Genomic DNA, 23,739 nt, shown 5'->3' on the forward strand with positions numbered 1-23,739 from the left:
TCAGGTGTCCCCAATTTGTCCCTCCTCTGAGCCTTCACGACTTCATTCAGCCCAGCGAGGCGGGTGCTGCGCCCGGTGGAGTGAGCTGGGCAGGGGAGCTGTCCACTGGGGGAGAGGGGTCCCTCACGCTCGGAGCCCGCCTAAGGGGGACGGATCAGTCAGAACCGCGCCCAGGTGGTGCTCGATGAGGACCCACGTCCTCTGTGGAGTCCTCGGGTCGGGACCTCCATCCCTCGTGGGGCCTTTTCAGTGGAGAACCCCATTCTCCGGTGCCTCAGGGGGTCCCTTCAGTCAGGACCTCGTCCGCTAGGCAGCTGTCGCGACCCCAGTCTTCCATGTGACTCCGTACATTATGACCTCCACCCCCCACAGGGACCCCCGTCCTCCAAAGGGACCGCTCGGTAGGGATCCCCCGCCACAGGTAGTGGGGATCCGCGTCTCTCGTGGGGCCCCGGAGGACCCTCCCCAATCAGTCGGGGCGTCCATGCCCCGGAGAGCCCACTGCGTCAGGACCCGCTCCTCTGTGCTGCTCCGTGGTCTTGGGCGCCGTTTCTCCAGAAGCGCCATCTGAGATTCCATTCCAGAAGATAAAGCCGGGAGTCACTTCTCCAGCGCGCTGGTCCCTACCCCCTGTGCGGCACGCCTCCCAAGAGTGACCTAATCCATCCCCGGATGGCCCCGCCCACAGATGACGTCACACGATCGCCCGGCCCTTCTCCGCTACGCTCCTGGCCTCTCCAGCTAGTAAAGGCGCTTCCTCTTCCCTAAGAGGCTCGTGCCTGCAAAGGGCGGGACCCTGCCTGCCTTGGCCTTCGATTGGCTCAGCCCTCGCCAGCGCTGCTTCACAATTGGTCGTCTCGTGTTTCTCTCCCCGCCCTCCCTAGACTTCCGCTTCCGGTTCTGTTGGACGCTTCGGCTGTAAAGATGATCGGAGACATCCTGCTCTTCGGGTAATTAAGGGGACTAGAGGCCGGGAAAGTAGGGCCCGACAGGGTTGGGGGCGGCCTAGGTGACTGCATTTTTCCTCTGCAGAACGCTGCTGATGAACGCCGGAGCGGTGCTTAACTTTAAGCTGTGAGTAGGCCGCAAAGGACCGCTGCTCCACCCGGGCACCCGTAGCCCGCCCCCGCGAGCGTGAGCCAGCCCCACGTCGCAGGCCCTGCTGCACCCAAGTCCCAGCCAACCCTCTGAACCGGTTTGCAGCCTGGTCCTTACACCTGAGACTCTTCGCGCCACCGCGGCTTGAAATCTTGGCTCTCCGTTCTCCGGGCATCCCTCTGCTCGCACCCCGAAGGCCCCCAAACCCATCCCCCAAGAAACTCAGTCCTAACCTGTACTCACGGGTTACCTTCTCCACTTTGTCGGTGGCTGCAATTGGTGGGTCAGGTGGGCGCCGAGGGAGGGTCATTGAACCGCCGAGGTCACACTGCAAGTCAGCGATAGAGCTGAATGGCCCTTTGATGCCAGGACTGAGCGGTCCTTGCATCCTATCGAAAGTGGACACTGACTGCTTCTCTTTGTAGGAAAAAGAAGGACTCGCATGGCTTTGGGGAGGAGTCCAGGGAGCCTAGCACAGGTAAAGCCTCCTTTCTGGACTCGGGAATTGGTCCAGAGAGTGTGTGTGTGTATGAGAGAGAGAGGCACAAGGATGTGATGTTCCTCGTGCCCACTTGTCACCCACTTCTTTTACCTGCCAGATCTCCGTGCATAGGTCAGCAGTCTTATTACTTCCTACAGTTATTATTTTTCTTTATGTGTATTTTGTCATCTGGCTAATTTCTACCCCTCACACTTGACCTTAAGCTCCAGAGAAGAGACTCCAGCTTATTTAGCTCTTTCCTGCTGTGTGCTTGTTTAGTATTTTCCCCCACCCCTCCCCTGTGAGCTCCTTAGGGCAGGGACACCTGTCTGTTCTTCCCCGTGTCTCCCACACCAGGCTCCTACCTGGAGCCAGTGGCCTTAATCAGCATCTGTCGTCAGGAGAGCTCATTTACATGATCCTCAGTTTAGAGAAGGGCCTTGCCAAGCGGTGCCTCTCAGACATCCTTTGGTCAGTGGAAGCCCATGCTAGGTCACATAGGCTGTGCCACACACGGCCAGCTACATGTGGTGGATGATACTGGCTAACAAGACTGTGTGCTGATCCTGCATTAGGATGGCACAGCAGTACCAGGAACAGGTGACTGTTGTGCTGGGTTGCTGCGAAAAAAGCTCCTACCCGGTATTTTGTACTTACCAGAGAGCTGTGATCTCCAGATGACACTTTGGGTTGCACCCTTGTAGGTCGCCTAACCTGGACCAATTAATTTCATTCTGGAGGCTGGGGTTGGGGGTGGGTGAGGAAAAATGACTCAAAACCCAAGAGGAAGGTTCTGGAACACAGGTCTCTGGCGTCTTAATGTACCAAGTGGCCTCCTCTTGGAGTGGTTTCTGTTCCTGGGCGGCAGAGGGAACTAGAGTAAGTCGTCACCAAAGCAGAACTGCTGTTATACTTGCCCAAGTTAGTATGCTTTTCATTGCAAGCACTAAATCCCATCTCAGAGTGGTAAAAGGAAATTGAAACACCCAAGGATAGCATTGTCTTCAGGCACACCTGATTTAGCCCTCCAGCATGTGGCTGTCTCTAGCTCTCCTTTCCCTTCTAGGTTGGTTTTACTATCAGACTGGCTTCTGTTGGCAAAGATGACCCCAGAGCAGGACTTGGCACATTTTTCTGTAAAGGGCCAGATTATAAATACTTTTGGCTTTGCAGGCCATGCCGTCTCTGGTGCAACAATTCAACTCTGCCATTGAAACAGGAAAGCAGCCATGGGCAATATGTAAACGAATGGTCCTAGCTTTGTTCAATAAAACTTTATTTGTTGACACTGAAATTTTAATTTCATGTAAGTTTTATATCTCACCAAATACTCTATTACTTTTTTTTTTAACTATTAAAAAATAGGAAAAACATTCTTAGCTCCTGGGTCACACAGAAACAGGTGGCAGGGGCTGGTTTCAGTTCCTTAGTTTCTAGAACTAAGTTGCCAATGCCTGTCCTAGAAGACACTGCTTCTATCTTTCCAACCCAGCCCAGGGAGCCTGGCAGAAAACAGTAGTTGGGGCAAAAGTCCCAGGGCTGACTCTCATTGGGCATACATACTTGGATCACTTAACTCTTTCCTCACCAATCAGACTGGGAGATTGGTCAGTGGCAGCCTGAGTGCTGAGGGTTGGGGAGCAGAAGAGACCCAAAGGAAAAACGGAGCTGCCACTGTGGAACATGAGGGCGGTGGGCTTGGGGTGAGCAGAAACTGCAGAAGCACCTGCAGCTGTGACAGCAGAAAGTTAGCAGTACTTGCTTTCTGACCTTCCAGGTGACAACATCCGGGAATTCCTACTGAGCCTCAGGTACTTCCGAATCTTCATCGCCCTGTGGAACGTTTTCATGATGTTCTGCATGATCGTGTAAGTCGGGCCTGCCCATCTCTTTCATTACCATCCTTTGCAACATTCTCCAGAATGACCCACCTGATGGTCATTCTCTGTCATCTCAGTCTACACTTGTTTTTTAAAAATATATTTTTATTGATATCAGAGAAGAAGGGAGAGGGAGAAAGAGAGATAGAAACATCAGTGGTGAGAGAGAATCATTGCTCGGCAGCCTCCTGCATGCCCCACACTGGGATCGAGCTGGCACCCTGGGCATGTGCCCTGACCGGGAATCAAACCTCAACCTCCTGGTTCATAGGTCAATGCTCAGTCACTGAGCCACGCTGGCTGGGCTCAGTCTACACTTTGGTGTCATGCTTTCTGCTATCAAAATAAGAACTCTCCAAGCTAGAGAAACAGGTTTAAGCTATGCCACCATGGTCCAAGCTGGAGAGTGGATTGAAATGTGGCATTCTCCAAGTCCTGGCTGTGCCTGGTGTGTCACCGGGAGCTGCCAAGAGATGCTTTCCCTGAGCCTGAGGCCTGGTCACCTGTTGCCAGCTCGCTGGGCTTAGTGTGTATCTGGCATCTGTCAAGGTGAAAAATGTGGCTGGACAGCCAGTGTGCTCCTGGGTCCTGCTCCCACCCGCTGGAACCCAGCAGAAGTGTATATTCAGACTTTGCTTCTGTTTTTGTACACTTAAAGAAGTTTTTGTTTGTTTTTATGCTTTTTGGTTTTCCTTCCAGCCTCAGGCTGTAATTCCAATACTGCTGTTAATGAATTGTGAGACTCAGAGCAAACAGACTCAGGTTTCAAACAGAAGAGTCTGTACTTCTAGTCCAGTGATGGCGAACCTTTTGAGCTCGGCGTGTCAGCATTTTGAAAAACCCTAACTTAACTCTGGTGCCGTGTCACATGTAGAAATTTTTTGATATTTGCAACCATAGTAAAACAAAGACTTATATTTTTGATATTTATTTTATATATTTAAATGCCATTTAACAAAGAAAAATCAACCAAAAAAATGAGTTCGCATGTCACCTCTGACACGCGTGTCATAGGTTCGCCATCACTGTTCTAGGCCATGCTGGGCCCATCTTGTATATTTCCCCCAAAGAGGAAGAGAATGACTGGTTGAAATGCTGAATTTGAAGTTGCTGGGTGGTCCTTGTCGCTGATGACTGTTTAAGGAGATGTTTCTAGAACTTAGGCAGGAGTGGGGAACGTCTGGCCCGAGGGCCGGATAAGGCCCCAAAATCATTTGGTCTGGCCCTGCCAAGGCATTAGCGATGAGTTAATTAAATGTTTGACAAAATATAGCAGGCTAATTTTTAAGTTGATAATTTTGTATGGCCCTCGAATTATGTTATAAATATCCAAATGGCCCTTGGCAGGAAAAAGGTTCCCCACCTGACTTAGGGGATGGCAGATGAGGGGGGTTCACTGTGCCACTAGGAAAGGTTTTAGAGCCCAGAATGAGGACCTTGATAGATATACAGAGAGGCCCTTTTTGGGAGCTGGGATGAGGCCTGCTCAGGTACAAAGAGGCTCACGAAGATATAAGGAATTTGCTGAAGAGTAACAGGTGGTGTAACTAGGACTCATGGGAAAAAAGCACTGGGGGTGGCAAAGTGCTCCTCTAGCCTTTGTCTCTCTAGGTTCCTACCTATCCATCCATCCATTCATTTATTCATTCACAACTATACATTGTGGGCTGTGCTCTGGGGTAACAACTAAGACAGCCACAGTCCCTGCCTTTAGTGAATGCACAGTATGACAGGTGGAAAACAGACAAAACAAACAAATGGGGAAAAGTCAGTTGTGAGGCAGCAAAAGGAGGGAGTCTCCCAGTTTAGAAGGCAGCCAGGAAGAGGCTCTTTGATTGCTTGCCGTTTAAATCAAGAACACCAGGGCCTGGTCGGGGAGCTCAGCTGGTCATAGCGTCATCCTGATACACCAAGGTTGCGTGTTCGATCCCTAGTCAGGGCATGTATACGAGTCAACCAATGAATGCACAGATGGGTGGAACAAGTCAGTGTTTCTCTGTCCCTTATTCTCTCTCTAAAATCAATAAAAATGAAAAAATTGTTAAAAAAAAAATGAACAACAGGAAGTCCAATTTGCAGAGCTAGGCAGAGGCATGGTAGCACTGGAAGCAGCATGTACAAAGGGCTTGGGGCAGGGAAGAGCTTGGTGTGTTTTTATCATTCTGTTCTTTTCTGTCCGTTGGCTCTGTTGTCCTCTCTAGTCTAACTAGAATCCTTCACTGTCATCTTCTGGCCTGTGACCAGAAGGTGTAGCCTCGGACTCCGTAATCTCACAGCTCAGCCAAGGCAAGCTTAGTCAGTAGCCCAGTGTCCTGATGTCATTTCCTGGGAGCAAAGTCTGATTGACCTATTTAGATCATTCAGTTCTAGTTGGATTGGAGGTTCCTGGTTATAGCCTAACAACTGAGGTCAGGGGTTAGCAAACCACAGCCCATGGGCCATATCTGCTCCCTGCCTGTTTTCATGAATGAAGTTTTATTGCCACACAGCCATGCCACGTTTGTGACTGCTTTTGCGCTAAAGCGGTTGGGGCATGTGACAGACTGCTTGGGCCCACACAGCCTGAACTGCTTATGTGTGGCCTTTTACAGAGTGTGCTGAACCCTGACCTCGGCCAGCTCTTCCTGCAGGGGTCATAGGTGAGGGAAGATTCCCTCCAGAATGAGGTGTCAGGGAGACAGTGACTGGCTTTTCCAGGACGTTAAAACACTGGAAATCACCTAAATGTCCAAGAACAGGGGAAGAATCAGGTAACTTAAAGGACACCCATGTGACCAACTGTCACGATGTCATCAGTGATAATGTGCCAGAGGGTATGTCTACATTGGGAAATGTTTTGAGCATAAAGAAGGCTTATGTCACCTGTATGCATGCTCTGGCTTCCGTTGTGATTTGCACACAGTAAACATTGAATAAGTGCTGAGTGCATGCTGAAGTCTGTGATGGAAACACTTCCAGCAAAGGGAGTTGGAAGGATCTACTCCAGACTGTCTATGGTTGTGACTGTAGCAGGATCAGAGAGATGATTTGCTCTTCCATACACCCACTTCTATATTGTTTGAGCTGGGCTACTTTGGAAATTTTAAAAAGTCATGGAAAACTTTAAATGTGGAGAAACGTGCCTGAATTTTAGGGACCAAGGTACTGATATCTGCATCTTAGTTTGAAACCCGTCAAAAGTAAGGTAGACAGATGAATAGATAGATGCACAATAAAGCAAAATGTTAATTGCAGAGTGTAGGTGGTGTGTATGTGGCTGTTCACAGAACTGTTTTTTGAACTCTTTGTTGAAATCTTCATAACAAAATATTGGAAGGAAGATAGGAAGAAAATGAGGGTGTCAAACCACAGAGAAAGATAAATAAGTAAAAAGTGGAAGTTGTTTTTCACAATTCAAGATTTTTTAGTACATTCACAAAGTTGTGCAACCATCACCACGGTCTAATTCTAGAATAAGTTCAGCACCCACAAAGGGAAACTCCATACCCATTAAGCAGTCGCTTCTGCTCTTTCTTCTCCCCAGCCTCTGGTAACCACTGATATACTTTATATCTCTACGGATTTGTCTGTTGTTGTTTTTTCTTTTTTTTTAAATCTTTATTGTTGAAAGTATTACATATGTCCCCCTTTCCCCCCCATTGTCTCCCTCCAGCCCCGCCCCCCCCGGCCCCCCACTTCAGGCCTTTACCACCCTATTGTCTGTGTCCATGGGTTAAGCATATATACATACAAGGTCTTTGGTTGATTACCTTCCACCCACCCACTCTCCCCCCGTCTTCCCTCAGATTCTGCACTCTGTTCCATGCTTCCAGATCCACTCTGTTCCACAGTTTATTTCGTTAATTGTCTGTTCTTGATATTTCATATAAATGGAATCATGTAATATGTGGCCTTTTGTGTCTGGCTTTTTTCACAAGCATAATGTCTTCTGGTTTCTTCAGCGTTGTACATAAATTAGGACTTCATTCCTTTCTGTGGCTGAATAATAGTTTATTGTATGGATATGCCACAGTTGGTTCATCCGTTCATCAGTTGATGGATATTTGGGATGTTTCTATTTTTTGGCTATTATGAATAATGCTGGCACGGACATTTGTTTTCCGTTCTCTGGTATATATACTCATGAGTGAAATTGCTGGGCCTATCGGTAACTCTGTATTTATCCTTTTGAGGAAGCACCAGACTATTTTACAAAGTAGCTGCAGCGATTTACATTCCCACCAGCAGCGTGTGACGGTTTCAGTTTCCCCACATCCTTGCCAACGCTTGTGATGGTCAGACTTTCTTATTATGACCATCCTAGTCGAGGTGAAGGTTGATTTGCATTCCCTGATGGTTAATGACGTTGAGCATCTCTTCAGGTGCTTTTGGCCATCTGCTTATCTTTGGAGAAATGTCTGTTGAGATCCTTTGCCCTTTGTTTTTTCCCCTGAGCAACCTGGTTTTTCCAAGGAATAGGGGACAAGGAGGCCCTGCATCTAAAAGAAGGTGTTGGGCCCTGGCCAGGTGGCTCAGCTCGTTGGAGCATTGTCCTGTACACCAAAAGGCCGAGAGTTCAATTCCAGGTCAGGGCACATATCTAGGTTTCAGTTTCAATCCCTGGTTGGGGCACGTAGGGGAGGCGATCAGTCAATGTTTCTCTCTCACAGAGATGTTTCTCTTTCTCTCTTCCCCTTCTTCCCTCTCTAAAAATCAATAAAATCAATTAGGTGAGGATTTTTTTAAAAGAAAAATTATATGAAGGTGTTGGGCCTCTCGGTTGTGAAGCGTGACTGCACGGGCAAGGAAGGACCTGATGGGGCAGTGGGAACTTGATCTTGGAGTCCTTGACTGCTGGTTGGCAGCACTTGCTGGCCATGATCTCCTTCATCTTCACGATCTGGATTGAGTGGGTTTGGGCATAGTGCTGGGTTCCCATGTCACAGTAGCACTGGGTGACAACACCCATAATGGTCAGGTCTTGGTGCTCTAGGTACATGTTGTGGGTGCCACTGTGGGAGTTTTAGCTCAGCCAGATGCCAAAGTTTTTCGCCCCAAGAGGGGATTTTTCAAACACCTGCCCATGGTGGACCATTTCCCCTGTAGATTTCTTCATCTTCTTCAGTTGAAATAAAGTACAGATGCGGGACTTGGCACCAACACGGTTAGATGGAAAGATGCACATGTGGTTGAGGAGCAGTGTGTGGCACTTAGGGGTGGGCAGGCAGCACCCCACCACCTTGTGCTCTCGAAATGTGCCCAACACCTTCACAGCGTTCTTTTCGAGTTCACCACCGCCCACAAGAGCTCTTTGCTCATTTTTAAATTGGGTTTTACTGAGTTGTAAGTTCTTTGTATATTCTAGATACCAGTCCCTTGTCAGATACATGATTTGCAAGTAATATCCCCCATTTTGGGGGGGTTGTCGTTTCACTTTCTTGATGCTATCATTTGAAGCACAAAAATGTTTAATTTTGATGAAGTCCAGTATCTTTTTTTCTTTTTGTCACTAAGAATTTTATAGTTTTAATTTTAATAATTAGTCCAGTTTGAGGTAATTTTTGTATGTGGTGTGGGAAGAGATCCAACTTCATTCTTTGGTATGTGGCAATCCAATTGTTCCTACACTATCTGTTTTTTTTTTTTTTTTTTAATAATCTTTTTATTTTGGAAAAAATTTAGATTTATAGAAATGCTGCAAAGATAATACAGAGAATTCTCATATATATATACCAGTATGTATATATATGAAGTATATTTTTATTGGTCTCAGAGAGTAAGGGGAGAGAGAGAGAGAGAGATAGAAACATCAGTTATGAGAGAGAATCATTGATTGGCTGCCTCCTGCATGCCCCACACTGGGGATTGAGCCTGCAACCCCGGCATGTGCCCTGACTGGGAATTGAACTGTGATCTTCTGATTCATAGATTGATGCTCAACCGCTGAGCCATGCCGGCCGGGGGAGATATGTGTGTATATATATATATATATATATATATATATATATATATATATTTTTTTTTTTTTTAACTGCTTTTTTAGTTCACATATTTAGACTTTTTTTTTTAATTCTTACCAAGGGTATTTTTCCATTGATTTTTAAAGAGAGTGGAAGAGGGAGGGAAAGACAGAAATATCGATTTGAGAGAAACACATTGATTGGTTGCCTCCTGCATGCACCTTGACCAGGGCCCAGATTGGGGAGCCTGCAATCAAGGTATGTACCCTTGACCAGAATCAAACCCAGGACCTTTCAGTCCACAGGCTGATGTTCTATCCACTGAGCCAAACCGGCTAAGGCTGGACTATATCTCTTTTTAACACCTCTATGGTTTTTCCCCAGTAGGCCTGTGTTGTAACCTACATACCCATTCTCAAACTTCAGAAATATTTATTACAGTTTCCAGGCCTTTCCTATTCCAGATTTTCTTCAGTGAACAAAGTTAACTGTAATCATTTGTTTATTCGAAGGTCTTTTTGATATGAAAGTTACCACTGACTTGCAGTAATGGAGAATAGGTGCAAATAAAATGTTGCAAATTTGTATGAAGTGGATAATTCTAAAGTTACATTTTTCTTTTACGTGTATAGTTTGGTAGTGTTCACAGTATTGTGTAACAGAAGAGTTACTTATTAGATCAGAAAATGATGAAAAATAATCTTAAAAGCAACATAAAATGTTTTCTAAAAATGCTTTCAGAGTGACAGCTTCCCATTCTCACAGACATTTCTGCCCTCTGAATTTTCCAGGCTATTTGGCTCCTGAGCTCCAGATACTGAACCAGTAATGCACCTTCCCAGATGCCAAGCCTCCCTCTATTTCTGACAACTTCAAGAATGTTTTTGACTGGAAAACTGGTGACCTTCCCAGAAAGCCCAAGCTCGTGGTGGGTGAAAAAAATGTTCACCAAGATACACTTGGTTTCCTGGCCATGTCACTGTTGTTTTTTTAAAGATATTTTCAATTGGTCTGTGCATTGAAATGTTGTCTACTTAAGGAGTTTCAGGAGGGTTTATGTAAGGGACTGTGATAACATTGCCTTCTTTATAGAAAAAAGAACATGTCTAGATAGTTTTATTGAATTGGAATCCCTCTTCCACTAAGCTTTCATTAGAAACGTTTCTATTGGCTATGTCTGGGTTTATTTTTAATAACTATCCCTTTTGGTTCGAATTACACATTTTTAGAAATCATTTATTTCCAAGGATCTGAACCAGAAAGGTTGGCTTTTAAGTTTGATGCAGCCTCTTTATTAGATTCAGTGAATAACAAAGTTCATTGTTGCTGGGTCTGTGTTCAGTTCCTTCTCTGTCCCAGTAGACGCGCTTGGATTATAGTGTAGCTGTCGTCCCTAGAACTTTAAGGGTGAAGTCTTATTGGTTCCCACGGAAGAGACGTGCAGAAGAGTTGGCAGGGGCAGGCAGATGTCTTATGAGAAATTATACCTTGCCTTGAAAGCCCCCTGTTAAATGGGCCATTAATTGTACAATTTTTAGAGTGAGAGTGATTTATGTGGTAATATTGGGACCTAGTTCTGAAAGCTTGGGGTTTTAGGGTCTGTTTTTCAAATGGGTGATTTCAAGGTTGGAAAAAGAATGAGCTTCATTTGAGCATTTTGTACAGAAGCTGCTTTAAAAGAAAGTCCTGGTTTAATTGCCAAAATGAAACGCTGGTGGTCAGTACCTGGATCTCATAGGTGTTTGATTTGTTTGTTGTGGGTTTTGGAATCCTGACTTGTAGGTAAGCCTGGTGGGAGGAAAAAGCAAACACGCAGGCTTTTAGAACTAAATAGCATTGAAAATAAAGCTCATTTCCTAAAAGGACTTTTTGTTACACATTTCTTAAACAAGAAGTTGCTTTTCCAACTTGAATCGTTTAGAATTAGGCTGTGGAAAACACTTAGGGTTTATTTTGGAGCCTGTCAAAACGAAATGATGTTCCCTTTTTTAAAAAAAATGTATTTATTGATTTCAGAGAGGAAGGGAGAGAGAGAGAGGGGGGATCAAGTCCGCAACCCGGGCATGTGTCCTTGGCTGGAATCGGACCTGAGACCCTTTAGTCCACAGGCCAACGCTCTGTCCACTGAGCCAAACCAGCCAGGGCTGATGTTCCCTTTTGGATTTTGCTCAATAAGTGTTGGTCAGGGATTGGGCAAATATGATTTTGACCTGGCTGCTGCTAGAAGAATTGAAAGTGATTGCAGTGGGGTTTCACTAGACCAGGGTCAAATCCACCTGTACTGCTACTCAGCTAATGTCATTCTGTTTCATTGCTTCTACAGTTTATTCCCTTGTCAAATCCTGCTAAGCATCTCCCCATGGTTTGCAAGTAGCAGGGAACATAGCTTCTGAATCGAGTTTCAACCAGGCCTGTTTTATGGCAGCAAGAACAGACATGTCAAGATCTTGACTGGTCAGTCTTCATCAAGCTGTGTGAATGGTGTGAGGAAATCTCTGCCTTTTCAGACCCACACTGAGGTTTCAGTGAGGCAAGGCATTTGTGTTGCAGGGATGAATCGTTCTCTGAGAAAAGAATGGTGTCATTGAGATTTTGTTTCAATAATTGCATTTTTCTCCAGAGAACTATTATCTCATTGTTAAGTTGTTATAAGTCAGGGTAGCTTTGGGGGATGCATATTAGAGTCTGCTGTACATTTTTTTTTTTTGATGTAATGACTTAAAAAAAAAATTCTTTTTTTAAATTGATTTCCAAGAGGAAAGGAGAGGGAGAGATAGAAACATCAATGATGAGAGAATCACTGATTGGCTGCCTCCTGCATGCCCCCTACTGGGAACTGAGCCCTTGACCGAATCGAACCTGAGACCCTTCAGTCCACAGGCCAATGCTCTTATCCACTGAGCCAAACCGGCTAGGGCTGCTGTATGCGGTTTGTTTGTTTTTTAATTGCATATCATGGATCTTTAGGAAGCTTTTCAAGAACCCTAACTGGTGCTCTAGCAGGTTTGGCTCACTGGATAGAGCGTCAGCCTGTGGACTGAAGGATCCCAGGTTCGCATTCCTGGTCAAGGGCACATGCTCAGGTTGAGGGCTCATCCCCACTAGGGGGACATGCAGGAGGCAGCCAATCAGTGATTCTTTCTCTCATCACTGATGTTTCTATCTCTCCCCCTCCCTTCCTCTCTGAAATCAGTAAAAATATGTTGTTTTTAAAAGAACCTTCACTGGCACCAAAGCTTATCAGAGTTTGAATTTTGGGTGCATAGGATCCCACAGCATCTAAGTGCTCATGTTCAGCATCATTTAGGTATGGATTCAAATCCCATCTCCGTTCCTTGCTGGGGAGGCCTTGGCCGATTGCTTCCCCTCCCTAAGCCTCAGTTTCCATATCTCTAAAATGGGCTTAAAAGTCATACCTACCTGGATTTGTTGGAAGGTTTGGTGCACTTGAATTTGGCCTGGGTGCTTGACTGAACGCCTGACACCTGGTAAGCCTTCGATGTCGTGAGTTTCCACACTGCCACATTTTACCTCTTGCCTGGATTCATTCGTGCATTCTAGACCTGTACCATGAGAGGGCGATCACAACAATTTTAAAATTTGGAAACAATTTCCAGTGTGGAAAATCTTTTCCTGTCTTCCCATTCCCTTTCCAGTGCTTTCCTATGCCTGTCAGTATACTAGTATACCACATAGTTCTGATAGTGGGTAAGGCAGTCCGTTCTGCTTTTCGTTTCTGCATCACTTCATATTTTCTGAGCTGACAGAAAGGAAACCTTTTGCTTCCTCCACTCTTACCATCTTATGAATGGAACAAGTCCCTCTGTGTGAGTTTCTCATTGTACTTCAGTTACAGCTACTCTAGAGTACAAACTGGAAATCACCGAGTTCTGCTGCTGCTTTTTATAAATAAAGTTTTATTGGCATTCAGCCACCCCTCTTTGAGAATGTGTTGTCTATGGCTCCTTTGTCTGTTTTCTGCTACAGTGGGAGAGTTGCTGACAGAGACCATCTGGCCCACAGAGCTGAAAATGCTGGGTATCTGGCCCATTTACAGGATAAATTTGCCAGCCCCTGAGCATGGGGATGATGGAGGATCTCAAGGTGCCCCTATCCCCCAAAGCCACTCAGGTGGAATCATTTGTGTGCCTTCTGGTCTAGACTTTAATAAAGACATTTGCACACATGTCTTTCAGACTTGCTGAAAATCGAGCCAGCCATTTTCAGGTGATGTGGTTAATAGACCAAAACCCAATTTCATGTCTCTCATGAGCTAGGCACGAGGTCCCTCCTGGGCGCCTGTGATTCTTCTGAGTAGCAGCTCGATGTGATAATGAGATTGGCTCTCCTCTGAAGTGCTTAGATCTGAAAACCCAGAGACTCATTAGTGAAGCATTTTCTTTTCATTTCAACTGTTTCATTATTTCCTTCTTAACCAACTTTAAGTTTATGAAATATTGACAAACCTCCTGATGTTTTCCTGTGTTGATGAAAGACGTAAGCTGCTTGTGCATAAACCAGAAGCATGTTATTTTTTTTTTTTAATGTAAATTTGATTTGGGGGCTTGTTTTCACCATTCCCTTGACTGACTTTCATTATTATGCAGAGGAAAGCACTGATCCACTTTCAGCCCCCTCTGGCACGTGAGCAACCCTGAAGTAAGAGTTTGGTACTGGCAAGTGTTCCTGGATGAGAAATCAAGCAAAAGGGTCTGTAGCAAATCAGAAATTCAAAGTCCATGTTTTTCAACAAAAGAATGGCAAGAATCAGTTCAGTGTGTGGCTCATGGCTTGCTTTATTTTTATTTTATTTCTTCCATCCCCATTTTCCCCTCCTGTGCCCCCTTCCACCTCCACCTACGTGGCTGTCTTTTTGTTTTGACTTATACCAGATGCCAGCAAGCTGCTGCCCAGGTCTGGCCCGCTACCTACCTTTTCACGGCCCACAAGAGAGGATGGTTTTTACTTTTGTAAATGGTTGGAGGGGAAATTAAAATGAAAGGAAATTCAAGTTTCTTTGTTCATAAATAAAGTTTTATTGGAATGCTGTCACGCCCAATCATTAATGTATCATCAATGGCTGCTTTGGAGCTGCAAGGGCATAATTGAGCCCTTGCGACTGTCAGTATAAGAAATGTCCAGACCTGTAAGAATTTTTTTATGAGTTTGTTTGAACCAAACTGACGACAACTGCTGGGAAACAAAATCTCAGTGGATTGAGGAAATGTTCCAGAGAATGGCTCTTTTGCACCTTATTTTATACATTAGAATCAAAGGAGAAGATGTAAGGGGAATCACATGAAATTCATTGGTGGTAGATGAGGGAAGTGGGAGAAAGCAAAGGTGGGTGTGGGGGTTGGGAGGTGAATCTCTGCGATTGGCTACAAAGTGAAAGGAATAGACACACTTTTACATAGATGGGTAGAGGAGAGTTTTATCGGTAACAATAATAATGAGAGGCTCCGTTATCTCCTGCTCTGTTGGGAGATTGTGTCCTGAGGGGTCTGGAAAAAGAAAATTCCAAAGGTATATTATCTTAGCTGCAAAAAGACTATAAAAGACAGGCTCTGTTAACCTAAAGATTGACCTTACATTTCAGACCATCCTATGTGGTTAATTTCGGTCTCTGAGCTTGTAAGGCCCGCCATGCAGGCCCCCCTTGAGCTTGCAGGTTTAGTATGTGGGCCCTTTTTCGTCCACAGGACAGAGACTGTCTAGCCGAGTGGTCGGCAAACTCATTAGTCAACAGAGCCAAATATCAACAGTACGATTGAAATTTCTTTTGAGAGCCAAATTTTTTAAACAAACTATATAGGTAGGTACACTGTTATTAACTTAATTAGGGTACTCCTAAGGCTTAGGAAGAGCCACACTCAAGGGGCCAAAGAGCCGCATGTGGCTCGCGAGCCGCAGTTTGCCGACCATGGGTCTAACCTGCCAAACTGAACATTTACTGTTGACCCTTTACAGATAGGTTTGCCAACCTCTGGAATAGACAATTTAAAAGACCCGGCCGGTGTGCTCAGTAGTCGGGCATTGATCTATGAACCAAGAGGTCGAGGTTCGATTCCTGGTCAGGGCACATGCCCGGATTGTGGGCACAATCTCCAGTAAGTGGTGTGCAGGAGGCAGCTGATCAATGATTTTCTCTCATCATTGATGTTTCTATCTCCCCCTCTCCCTTCCTTTATGAAATCAATAAAAATATATTTTTTAAAAAGACACGGGAGGATCCCGTTCATCTGTGTTTACTTCACATCATTGTCATGGCAGGTAGTGGTAAATGTGGGCCACCGGAGTATATAGACTATGCCGGGGGAGTTGTGGAAGTTATTTTAGGGGGAATAAAGCTTCATTGCATCTCATTAGAGTTCATTGTGTGAATTAGGAAAAAGAGGGTTGTGGCAGAAAGGAAGATGTGTGGGGGTGGTAAGAACAGCACTAGGAGTTCAGACCAGTGTGGTTGGACCAGACCCGGGTTCAGCAACCTCGGTACTCGAGATCTGGCTAGGAAAGAATTCAGAGCCAAGACTCAACTACAAGAGAACATTTAGAAAATCACAGAGGTAGAAGAAGTAATTTGTGGAAGAAATGGGCTGAGGAAACAACTTATAAAGACAAAAGAGGGGCCCTTGGAGCTTAGAAGTGAGGAAGGCAAAGGTGATATGCCTGGGAGGGAAGGGAAAGGCGTGGGTGTGCTCCCAGGCGGGACTGTGTACTAGGTCCTCATTTCTAAGGGTTTTAAGGGTGGAGATTTTAGGGGAGGTTCCAGGGGAAGATCTCAGTAGAATATTCAGCAGTTTTCCAGGTGTGTCCTTTCAGGGCCTGGGTTTCCACTGACCTGTCGGTGTCAGGGCAGCAATTCGGTCCTGAGGTCAGCCGTGGTGTCACTTGTCTGGGTTTGCTGCTTTTCTGGGCCTGGAGCTGAAATACAACTGAGGCCTAGATGTTATTTCTAGGGAGGAAAGGTCAGGGGGTCCAAAGCCCATGACCAGAGAGATATGCTAGGGGAGGAAATGTCACCCTGAGGACGAGGTCCCACCCTACCGTTGTCCTTTGCTAAGCTTTTGCTCTCCACCCTGATGACCTTTTTTACCTGGCCCAGCGTCCTTGCCCTGCTCATACCTATCTGCCTACCACAGATGGAGGCCTGGCCTAGACAGAGTGGGCTCTGCCCTTCACAGAGGGCAGCGTCGACTGGCCTCTCTGCACCTCCACATCCTCATCTGTGATATGGGACGGTGAAGGAGAAAGCTTTGACCTGTGCCTCTAACCTGCCTGGCGTGGGACAGGTACTCAATAAGTGGTGTTATTTTCATCGATGTTATTACTTTTATTAAAAGACACTCTTGACAGGGTTTTATGAGGCTTAAATGAGACAATGTCTTAGGCAGCTGGGGCTGCCATAACGAAATGTCACTGATTCGGTGGCTTAAACAAGGCTTTTATTTTCTCACAATTCCGGAGGCTGAAAGTCCAAGATCCAGGAGCCAGCAGGTTTAAGGTGAGGCCTCGCGCCTCAGTTTGTAAACAGCTACCTTCTCACTGTGTCCTAAGTGTCCTTCCCTCTGTGTGTGTTCCTGGTGTTTCTCTTACGAGGGTACCAGCGGTATTGGATCAGGGCTCACTCTTATGACCTCATTTAACCTTAGTTACCTCTTTAAAGACTCTGTCTCCAAATATAGTCTCATTGGGTGTTAGGACTCCAACATATGAATTTTGAGAGGACACAATTCAGTCTGTAACAGATGGCCAAGGTTCTCGCCTATTCAGCAGCTGTTAGTTCATCTCCTTGGCCAATAGTATGCTTTAAGGCATTACAGTTTTTTAAAACTTCATGTGGTCTACAAAGCTGACGCTGAGAACTGCTATGAAGGAATCTGCCGCCTGATGTTCCACAGTTAAGTGTTTGTGTGAATTGGATGGTGGCTTCCACCCTGGCATCTCAGACTTTAATGACCCCATGGGTTCCCTGGCGGTCTAGGTGAAGTATGGATTTGACTTAGCAGGTTGGAGGCACAGTTGAGATTCTGTATGTCTAACCAGCTCCCAGGGTTTGTCCATGTTGCTGGTTCACAGGCCACACTTTGAACTGGTCTGCCTAGGGCTGGCTGGTAGTGTGCAGGTTCTTGATTTCATGCAGGGAAGATTTCATAAAAAAAAAAAAAAAAAGATTTCATAATATAAGTCCCAGTGATTTTTTAGAGGACAAGTATTTTCTTTTTTAATGGATTTTTAGAAAAGGAGAAAGAGAAACATCGACCTAAGAAACATTGATCGGTTGCCTCCTGCATGCACCCTGACCGGGAATCGAACCCAAAACCTGGGTATGTGCCCTGACTGGGAATTGAACCCGCCACCTTTTGGTGTATGGGTGGATGCTCCAACTCGCTGAGCCACACCAGCCAGGACTACAGGACCTTTATTAAAGCTGGGGACAGTGAAACAAGGAAGAAGCAACAGGAGAGAGAGTAGGTGAGAAAATGAGCTCAGACTGGGCTACTTTGGCTCACTAAGAAGTCAGAGAAAATGGGGCCTTGGGCCAGGTTCTGGGGATTTGCCCAGGATGAGCTGCCACTGCCCATTGCTCCCTGGTTGGGAGTCTCCTGGGGTCCCTTAGAGTTTAGGAGATGCATGACTCGGGGGGAAGAAGAGGGGTAACTGAGAGTCTCGAGGTTGGGCATGCTTCTGGGAGGGAGAACACAACCTAGGAACTTCGTCTTGAGGGTTTTTAAAGGCTGGAAGTTTAGGAGAAGATCAATAGAATAGTCATCAGTTTTATGCTGATGTGCCAAAATGAGATTTATTTCCTTAATTTCATCCTTGGTGTGGTTGTGGCACAATTGGATTTCTGCTATCTCCCTGAGTAAGGTGATTTAAGCTATTTACTCTCTGGGGAGGAGAAATGCAAACCATATACTTTTGTTGTTGTTAATTCTCACCTGAGTATATTTTATCCATTGATTTTTGGAGCTAGTGGGAGGTAGGAAAGAGGGGAGAGAATGGGGGAGAGGGAGGGAGGGAGGGAGAGACAAAGAGAGAGAGAAACTTGTATGAGTATGAGAGAAACATCGATCCGGTTGCCTCCCCCATCCACCCTGACCGTCCCTGCAACCCTTCGATGTGTGGGTTGACGCTCTGACCACTAAAACCCCAATCTCAGTCAGAGTAGCTACATTTCAAGCGCATTTCATTGCAGAAAACTCTGACTGGGCAGTGCTACATGTAAAGGAGAAGGGATATGCCTTTTTAGTCAAGGACCTGCTTAGTTTCATTGGGCAGCTGTAACAAATGGCCACCAATGTCACAGCTTAACACAGCATGAATTTACTATCTGGAACCCAGAAATCCAAAATGGGTGTCACTGGGCTGCAATCAAGGGTTGGCAGAGCTGGTTCATTCTGGAGGCTGTGGTGAAGAATCAGATTCCTTGCCTTTTCCAGCTTTTAGAGCTGCTGCATCCTTGATTTATGGCCCCTTCATTCCTGGTGCAAGCCAGGTGGCGTGTGCCCAGCACACAGTAGGTCCTCACTGCTGTAGCCTGTCCCAAAGCCTGGGCACCAGAGCCAGTTCCCAAAATGTCCCTTTGGAAACATTTCTGGAAGTTGTGAACTTCTTCCACTTTGCAGCTGCATGTCCTGTGTGTGACAGGGCACCCCAAGGTGTCTGGGCTAGCACAAGCTCATCAGAGTGATATTTCTGTTGCAAAACATCCAACATTCACTCAGAGTTGGACGAGCAAAGACTGTAAAGGAGGGTTTCTTCAGGGTCCTCATATAAAGCCCTTAACAGAGAACCTGACATGTACTAGGTACTCAATAAATGTTACTCCCTGTAGTTATTATTCTTAGTAATACAAAACTGGGGTAGTAGGGAAACACAAGCTGTTAGGACTTAGATTGACATTCATCAGTCGGCCTGGTAGCAAATCCATCTTTAGGAATTGGGAGCTAATGAGCACACTTGAGATCTGCATTACCTGAGTGACAAGGTGAGAATTAGAGACTACTAGAGGTCAGAATAACCCTGATACTGGATGAGATGACTAGGCACCACATGTTCATTTTAGAAAATGTGGAATTGCCGGCAAAAGTGTCAGAAGAGCCCTGGCTGGTGAGCTCAGTGGTTAGAGCGTTTGCCCATGTACCAAAGGGTCTCAGGTCGATTCCCCCCCACCTTAGGGCATGTGCTGGAGGCAACCAGTCTATGTGGATCTCTCACATCTTCGTTTCTCTCTCTCTCTCTCTTCCCCTCCCTCCCTTTCACTCTCTGAAAAAAGCAATGGAAAAAATACCCTCAGGTGAGGATTAACAACAAAAATGTGTCAGAAGAAAAATCACCTGTAATTCTGTCAGAGACAATTGCTATGAATATTTTAGTTTCCTTCCAATGTTTTTTCTATGCAACATACACACACACACACACACACACACACACACTCACACACTCACACACTCACACACTAGAGGCCCGATGCATGAAATTCGTGCAAGGGGCTCAGCCCTCGCAGCCGCAGCTTAGACCAGAAGGTTGTCCGGAAGGTTGTTCAGCTGTCTGGTCTAATTAGCATATTATGCTTTTATTATTATAGATATGTATATTTAATAAAACTAAAATTAAGGTAAAGTATATAGTTTATGTTGCATTTTATCACTTAATACGAAATTGGATTTTTGTATATTTTTCAATACTGGTTTCTAATGGCTAGGTTAGCTACTATTTCTCCATCTAAAACTATACATGTTCTTTTCAAAGTTTATACAATAACATACAGCTTGATGAATTTCTGCACGGGCATACACACCCATAGGACAAGACCACTACCCCAGCTGGAGTTATAAAATCCTGTGGTCTCTCCTAGTACATAACCTTTCCATTTTCACGAATTGACCCCAAGTGTGTTTATATATTCCCAACACTTGTTGCTTCTACTCTTCTTATAATGATGCTTCTGTGAACACCCTTGAACATACACATTTGTCTGCATCTGATTGCTTCCTTTGGAAACATTTCTGGAAGTTGTGAAACCCTGGGTCAGAGGGTATGAATGCTCTCAGTTGAAATGCCTCCCTGTCAAACATCTTTCCAGGTCCTCCTTTCCAGATGGCTTTTCCCACCTTGGGACGCCTGCTGCCCTTTTCTGGACAGTACAATTAGAGTTTTGTGTTAGTGGGCCCAACCCGATTCCAGTGGTTGACTTCAAAACTAGTTCCTCAGGAGCAGGCTTTGTTCATCTTTGTATACCCCTACTTGGAGGCACAATAAAAATTGAGTTCTCTGCCCGGCTGGTGTGGTTCAGTGATTGAGCATCGACCTATGAACCACGAGGTCATGGTTCGATTCCCAATTGAGGCACTTGCCTGGGTAGCAGGCTCGATCCCCAGTGGGGCACACAGGAGGCAGCCAATCAGTGATTCTCTTATCATTGCTGTTTCTATCTCTCCCTCTCCCTTCCTCTCTGAAACCAATAAAAAAAATTTTTTTAAGTTGAGTTCTCCCTCCTATCGTTGAAGCCCTTTCTAAAAGCAATGACACTTCAGGGCTTTTCAAAACCAGTTGAAATGGGTTTCACTTTTACAGTAAATAGGACTTGCTGCAAAGCCAAGCAGAACTCTGAAACCCATCTTTAGGTACTTCTGAGATCATTGTTATGGTTGAATGAGTTAATATATGAGAAAATGTTTCTTAAAAATGTCCACCAGACTGTTAAACTCAGAGCTAACAGATGGTCAAAGTGGGGTAGTAGATTTGCTTACATTTGTTTTTCCTATTAATCACTGGAGTGCTCATATACATTATTGGTGTAAGTCCAGTAATTTCCTCTCCTTTAAATTGCCTACCCTCTCCTTCTAGGAGGCAGAGGAGGAGGAGACTATAAGCCATGAGGAAAGAAGACGAAGTTTGAATAGTTTCTTCCATCTCTTTCCCTCTTCCATTTGAAAGACAGGATACAGTCCTGTGGTCTACTTAGAAATCAGTATAGAGAATGTTTCAAAGATACCCTGTTAGTTTTGACTGGATATTCATATAAACTTTTTAAAGAAATGAGTGATATCTGTAAGTCCTGAATTTATATTGTTTCTTCCCATGTACAAAACCAATTTTTTAAATATATTTTATTGATTTTTTACATAGAGGAAGGGAGAGGGAAAGAGAGTTAGAAACATCGATGAGAGAGGAACATCGACCAGCTGCCTCCTTCACACCCCCTACTGGGGATGTGCCCACAACCAAGGTACATGCCCTTGACCGGAATCGAACCTGGGACCCCTGAGTCCGCAGGCCGACACTCTATCCACTGAGCCAAACCGGTTAGGGCCAAAACCAATTTTTTCCCTACAAGTAGTTTTTTGTGTGTTGGGGTATAAAGGAAGGCAGAATGTTTTATCATGATTTGGCTTCAGCAACTTTGAGACCAATTAAAAGCCTTAAACTCTGGTGCCAGAAAAAACTAAACTAAATTGCCCATTTCTAAGGGGTTTGTGTCTAAAAAGGCACAGCTGCTTTCACTTCAGGAGTCTGCCCAGTGCGTTCCTGTTGTTGCTCCTTGCCACCACATGGTGTCGCTGTTGAAGACTGGTCCTGTGCAGTTGTGGTAGCTGACCTGCTCATGGCTTCCACTCCCTCACTGCCAAGATGGCCTGGGTATGCTCTGCCCTCAAGCTCCTGAAACGATCTTCCTAGTCACTTCCATGGGAAGAGCAAGTCATGGACTTAGCCATTCCTCCCCCTAGTCTTTGAGGGCCACCTTGCTAAAAGATGAGAGTTTTTCTAAGGACATTCCAAACACAAAGGATCTTATCCTCTCAGAAGGGTGAGGCCAGTGCTCTCTCTGCTGAAACCGGTTTGGCTCAGTGGATAGAGCGTCGGCCTGTGGACTGAAAGGTCCCGGGTTCGATTCCGGTCAAGGGCATGTACCTGGGTTGCGGGCACTTCCCCAGTGGGGGATGTGCAGGAGGCAGCTGGTTTCTCTCTCATCGATGTTTCTCACTCTCTATCTCTCTCTCTTCCTCTCTGTAAAAAATCAATAAAATATATTTTTTAAAAAAATAAATAAATAATTTAAGGGATATATCTCTGAGGATATTACAGCAAGAGGATTTACCTTGAGCCCCACTTTTGGGTAACATTTCAAATATCTCTTCTTCAAAGCAGAAAGGTGGCCAGGTGAACTACAGTATCTATCACAGACCCTTAGAGAGGCTGCTAAAATTTTCAAGATTCCGTTTAGTGGTGATCTTTACCATGACAAGCGTATGTTGTATATCAGTAAGTCCTCAATGTTGTGGATAGGTTCTGCAACTTTAAATAAGTTTTTATTGATTTTAGAGAAAGGAAGGGAGAGGAAGACACATCAATGTGAGAGAGAAACATTGATCGGTTGCCCCCTGTAGACACCCCACTGAACCGGAAACCTGGGCATGTACCCTGACCTGGAATGGAACTGGTGACCTTTCGGTGCACAGACAAATCTCAACCAAGTGGTACTGGCCAGGGCAGGCTCTTCAACTTTGAAAGAAACAATGTATAACCAGTCTTACCACAGGTTAAGTGATATAAACAAGAATTAAGTTCCTATGGCATATCATCATTATGACAAAAACTTTTTCATTATAACATTACTCAAGGACCTGCTGTATGTTAAATGTGGAATAAAACTGTGTGTTCATATACATCCTCATGTGTATATTTATTATATTTAATATTCATTTGAGAGGGATAGAGAAATAGAAACATTGATGAGAGAGGAACATGGATTGGCTGCCTCCTGGATGCCCCCTACTGGGGATTGAGTCCATAACCTAGGCATGTGCCCTAACTGGGATTGAACCAGTGACCACTTGGCTCCTGGGTTGATGCTCAACCACTTAGCCACACCGGCCAGGCTGTTTTGTCTTAGTTTAAAAAGAGTAGGTAACAATGATATATCTGATAAGGTGTTACATTCCAAAATTAATGAACTTATGAAATTCAACACTGCAATCTAATAAAAAAAAATGGGCAAAAGACTTGAATAGACACTTCTCTTAAGAGAACCTGCAGATGGCCAATAGAAATATGAAAAAAATGCTGTCTCTAATCACCAAAAAAAAAAAAAAATGCAAATTAAAATATAATGAGATGTCAGTTCACACCTATCAGAATGGCTATCATCAATAAATCAACAAACAAGTGAGAGAAAAGAGAACCTTTGGTTTCAGCCGTGGGCAAACTACGGCCCGTGGGCGGGATCCAGCCCGTTTGAAATGAATAACACTAAAAAATAAAAAGACCGTACCCTTTAATGTAATGATGTTTACTTTGAATTTATATTAGTTCACACAAACACTCCATCCATGCT

General features: G+C 45.0%; 1 protein-coding gene and 1 pseudogene across 4 annotated transcripts; one reads left to right on the forward strand and one right to left on the reverse strand.

Moving 5' to 3' along the window:
* Window positions 1-840: 840 nt before the first annotated feature.
* Window positions 841-22,232, forward strand: SMIM7 (small integral membrane protein 7). 4 transcript variants are annotated; one of them, XR_009452949.1, is made up of 6 exons: window positions 841-950; window positions 1,033-1,074; window positions 1,524-1,576; window positions 3,357-3,447; window positions 10,190-10,326; window positions 21,252-22,232. XR_009452949.1 is itself a non-coding variant. In XM_059696353.1 (5 exons), exons 1-5 carry the CDS (start codon window positions 925-927, stop codon window positions 10,203-10,205), a joined length of 228 nt encoding a protein of 75 aa, XP_059552336.1. In that variant the 5' UTR covers window positions 841-924; the 3' UTR covers window positions 10,206-13,332. The 4 variants fall into 4 exon arrangements, 1 of the variants encoding a protein (XP_059552336.1); XR_009452947.1 differs by lacking the exon at window positions 21,252-22,232 and adding an exon at window positions 14,006-17,585; XR_009452948.1 differs by lacking the exon at window positions 21,252-22,232 and adding an exon at window positions 13,386-13,585.
* Window positions 8,033-8,827, reverse strand: LOC132234388 (large ribosomal subunit protein eL20-like; annotated as a pseudogene).
* Window positions 22,233-23,739: the final 1,507 nt, after the last annotated feature.

This window comes from Myotis daubentonii, chromosome 5 (assembly GCF_963259705.1).
Source record: "Myotis daubentonii chromosome 5, mMyoDau2.1, whole genome shotgun sequence".
NCBI classification, from domain to species: domain Eukaryota; kingdom Metazoa; phylum Chordata; class Mammalia; order Chiroptera; family Vespertilionidae; genus Myotis; species Myotis daubentonii.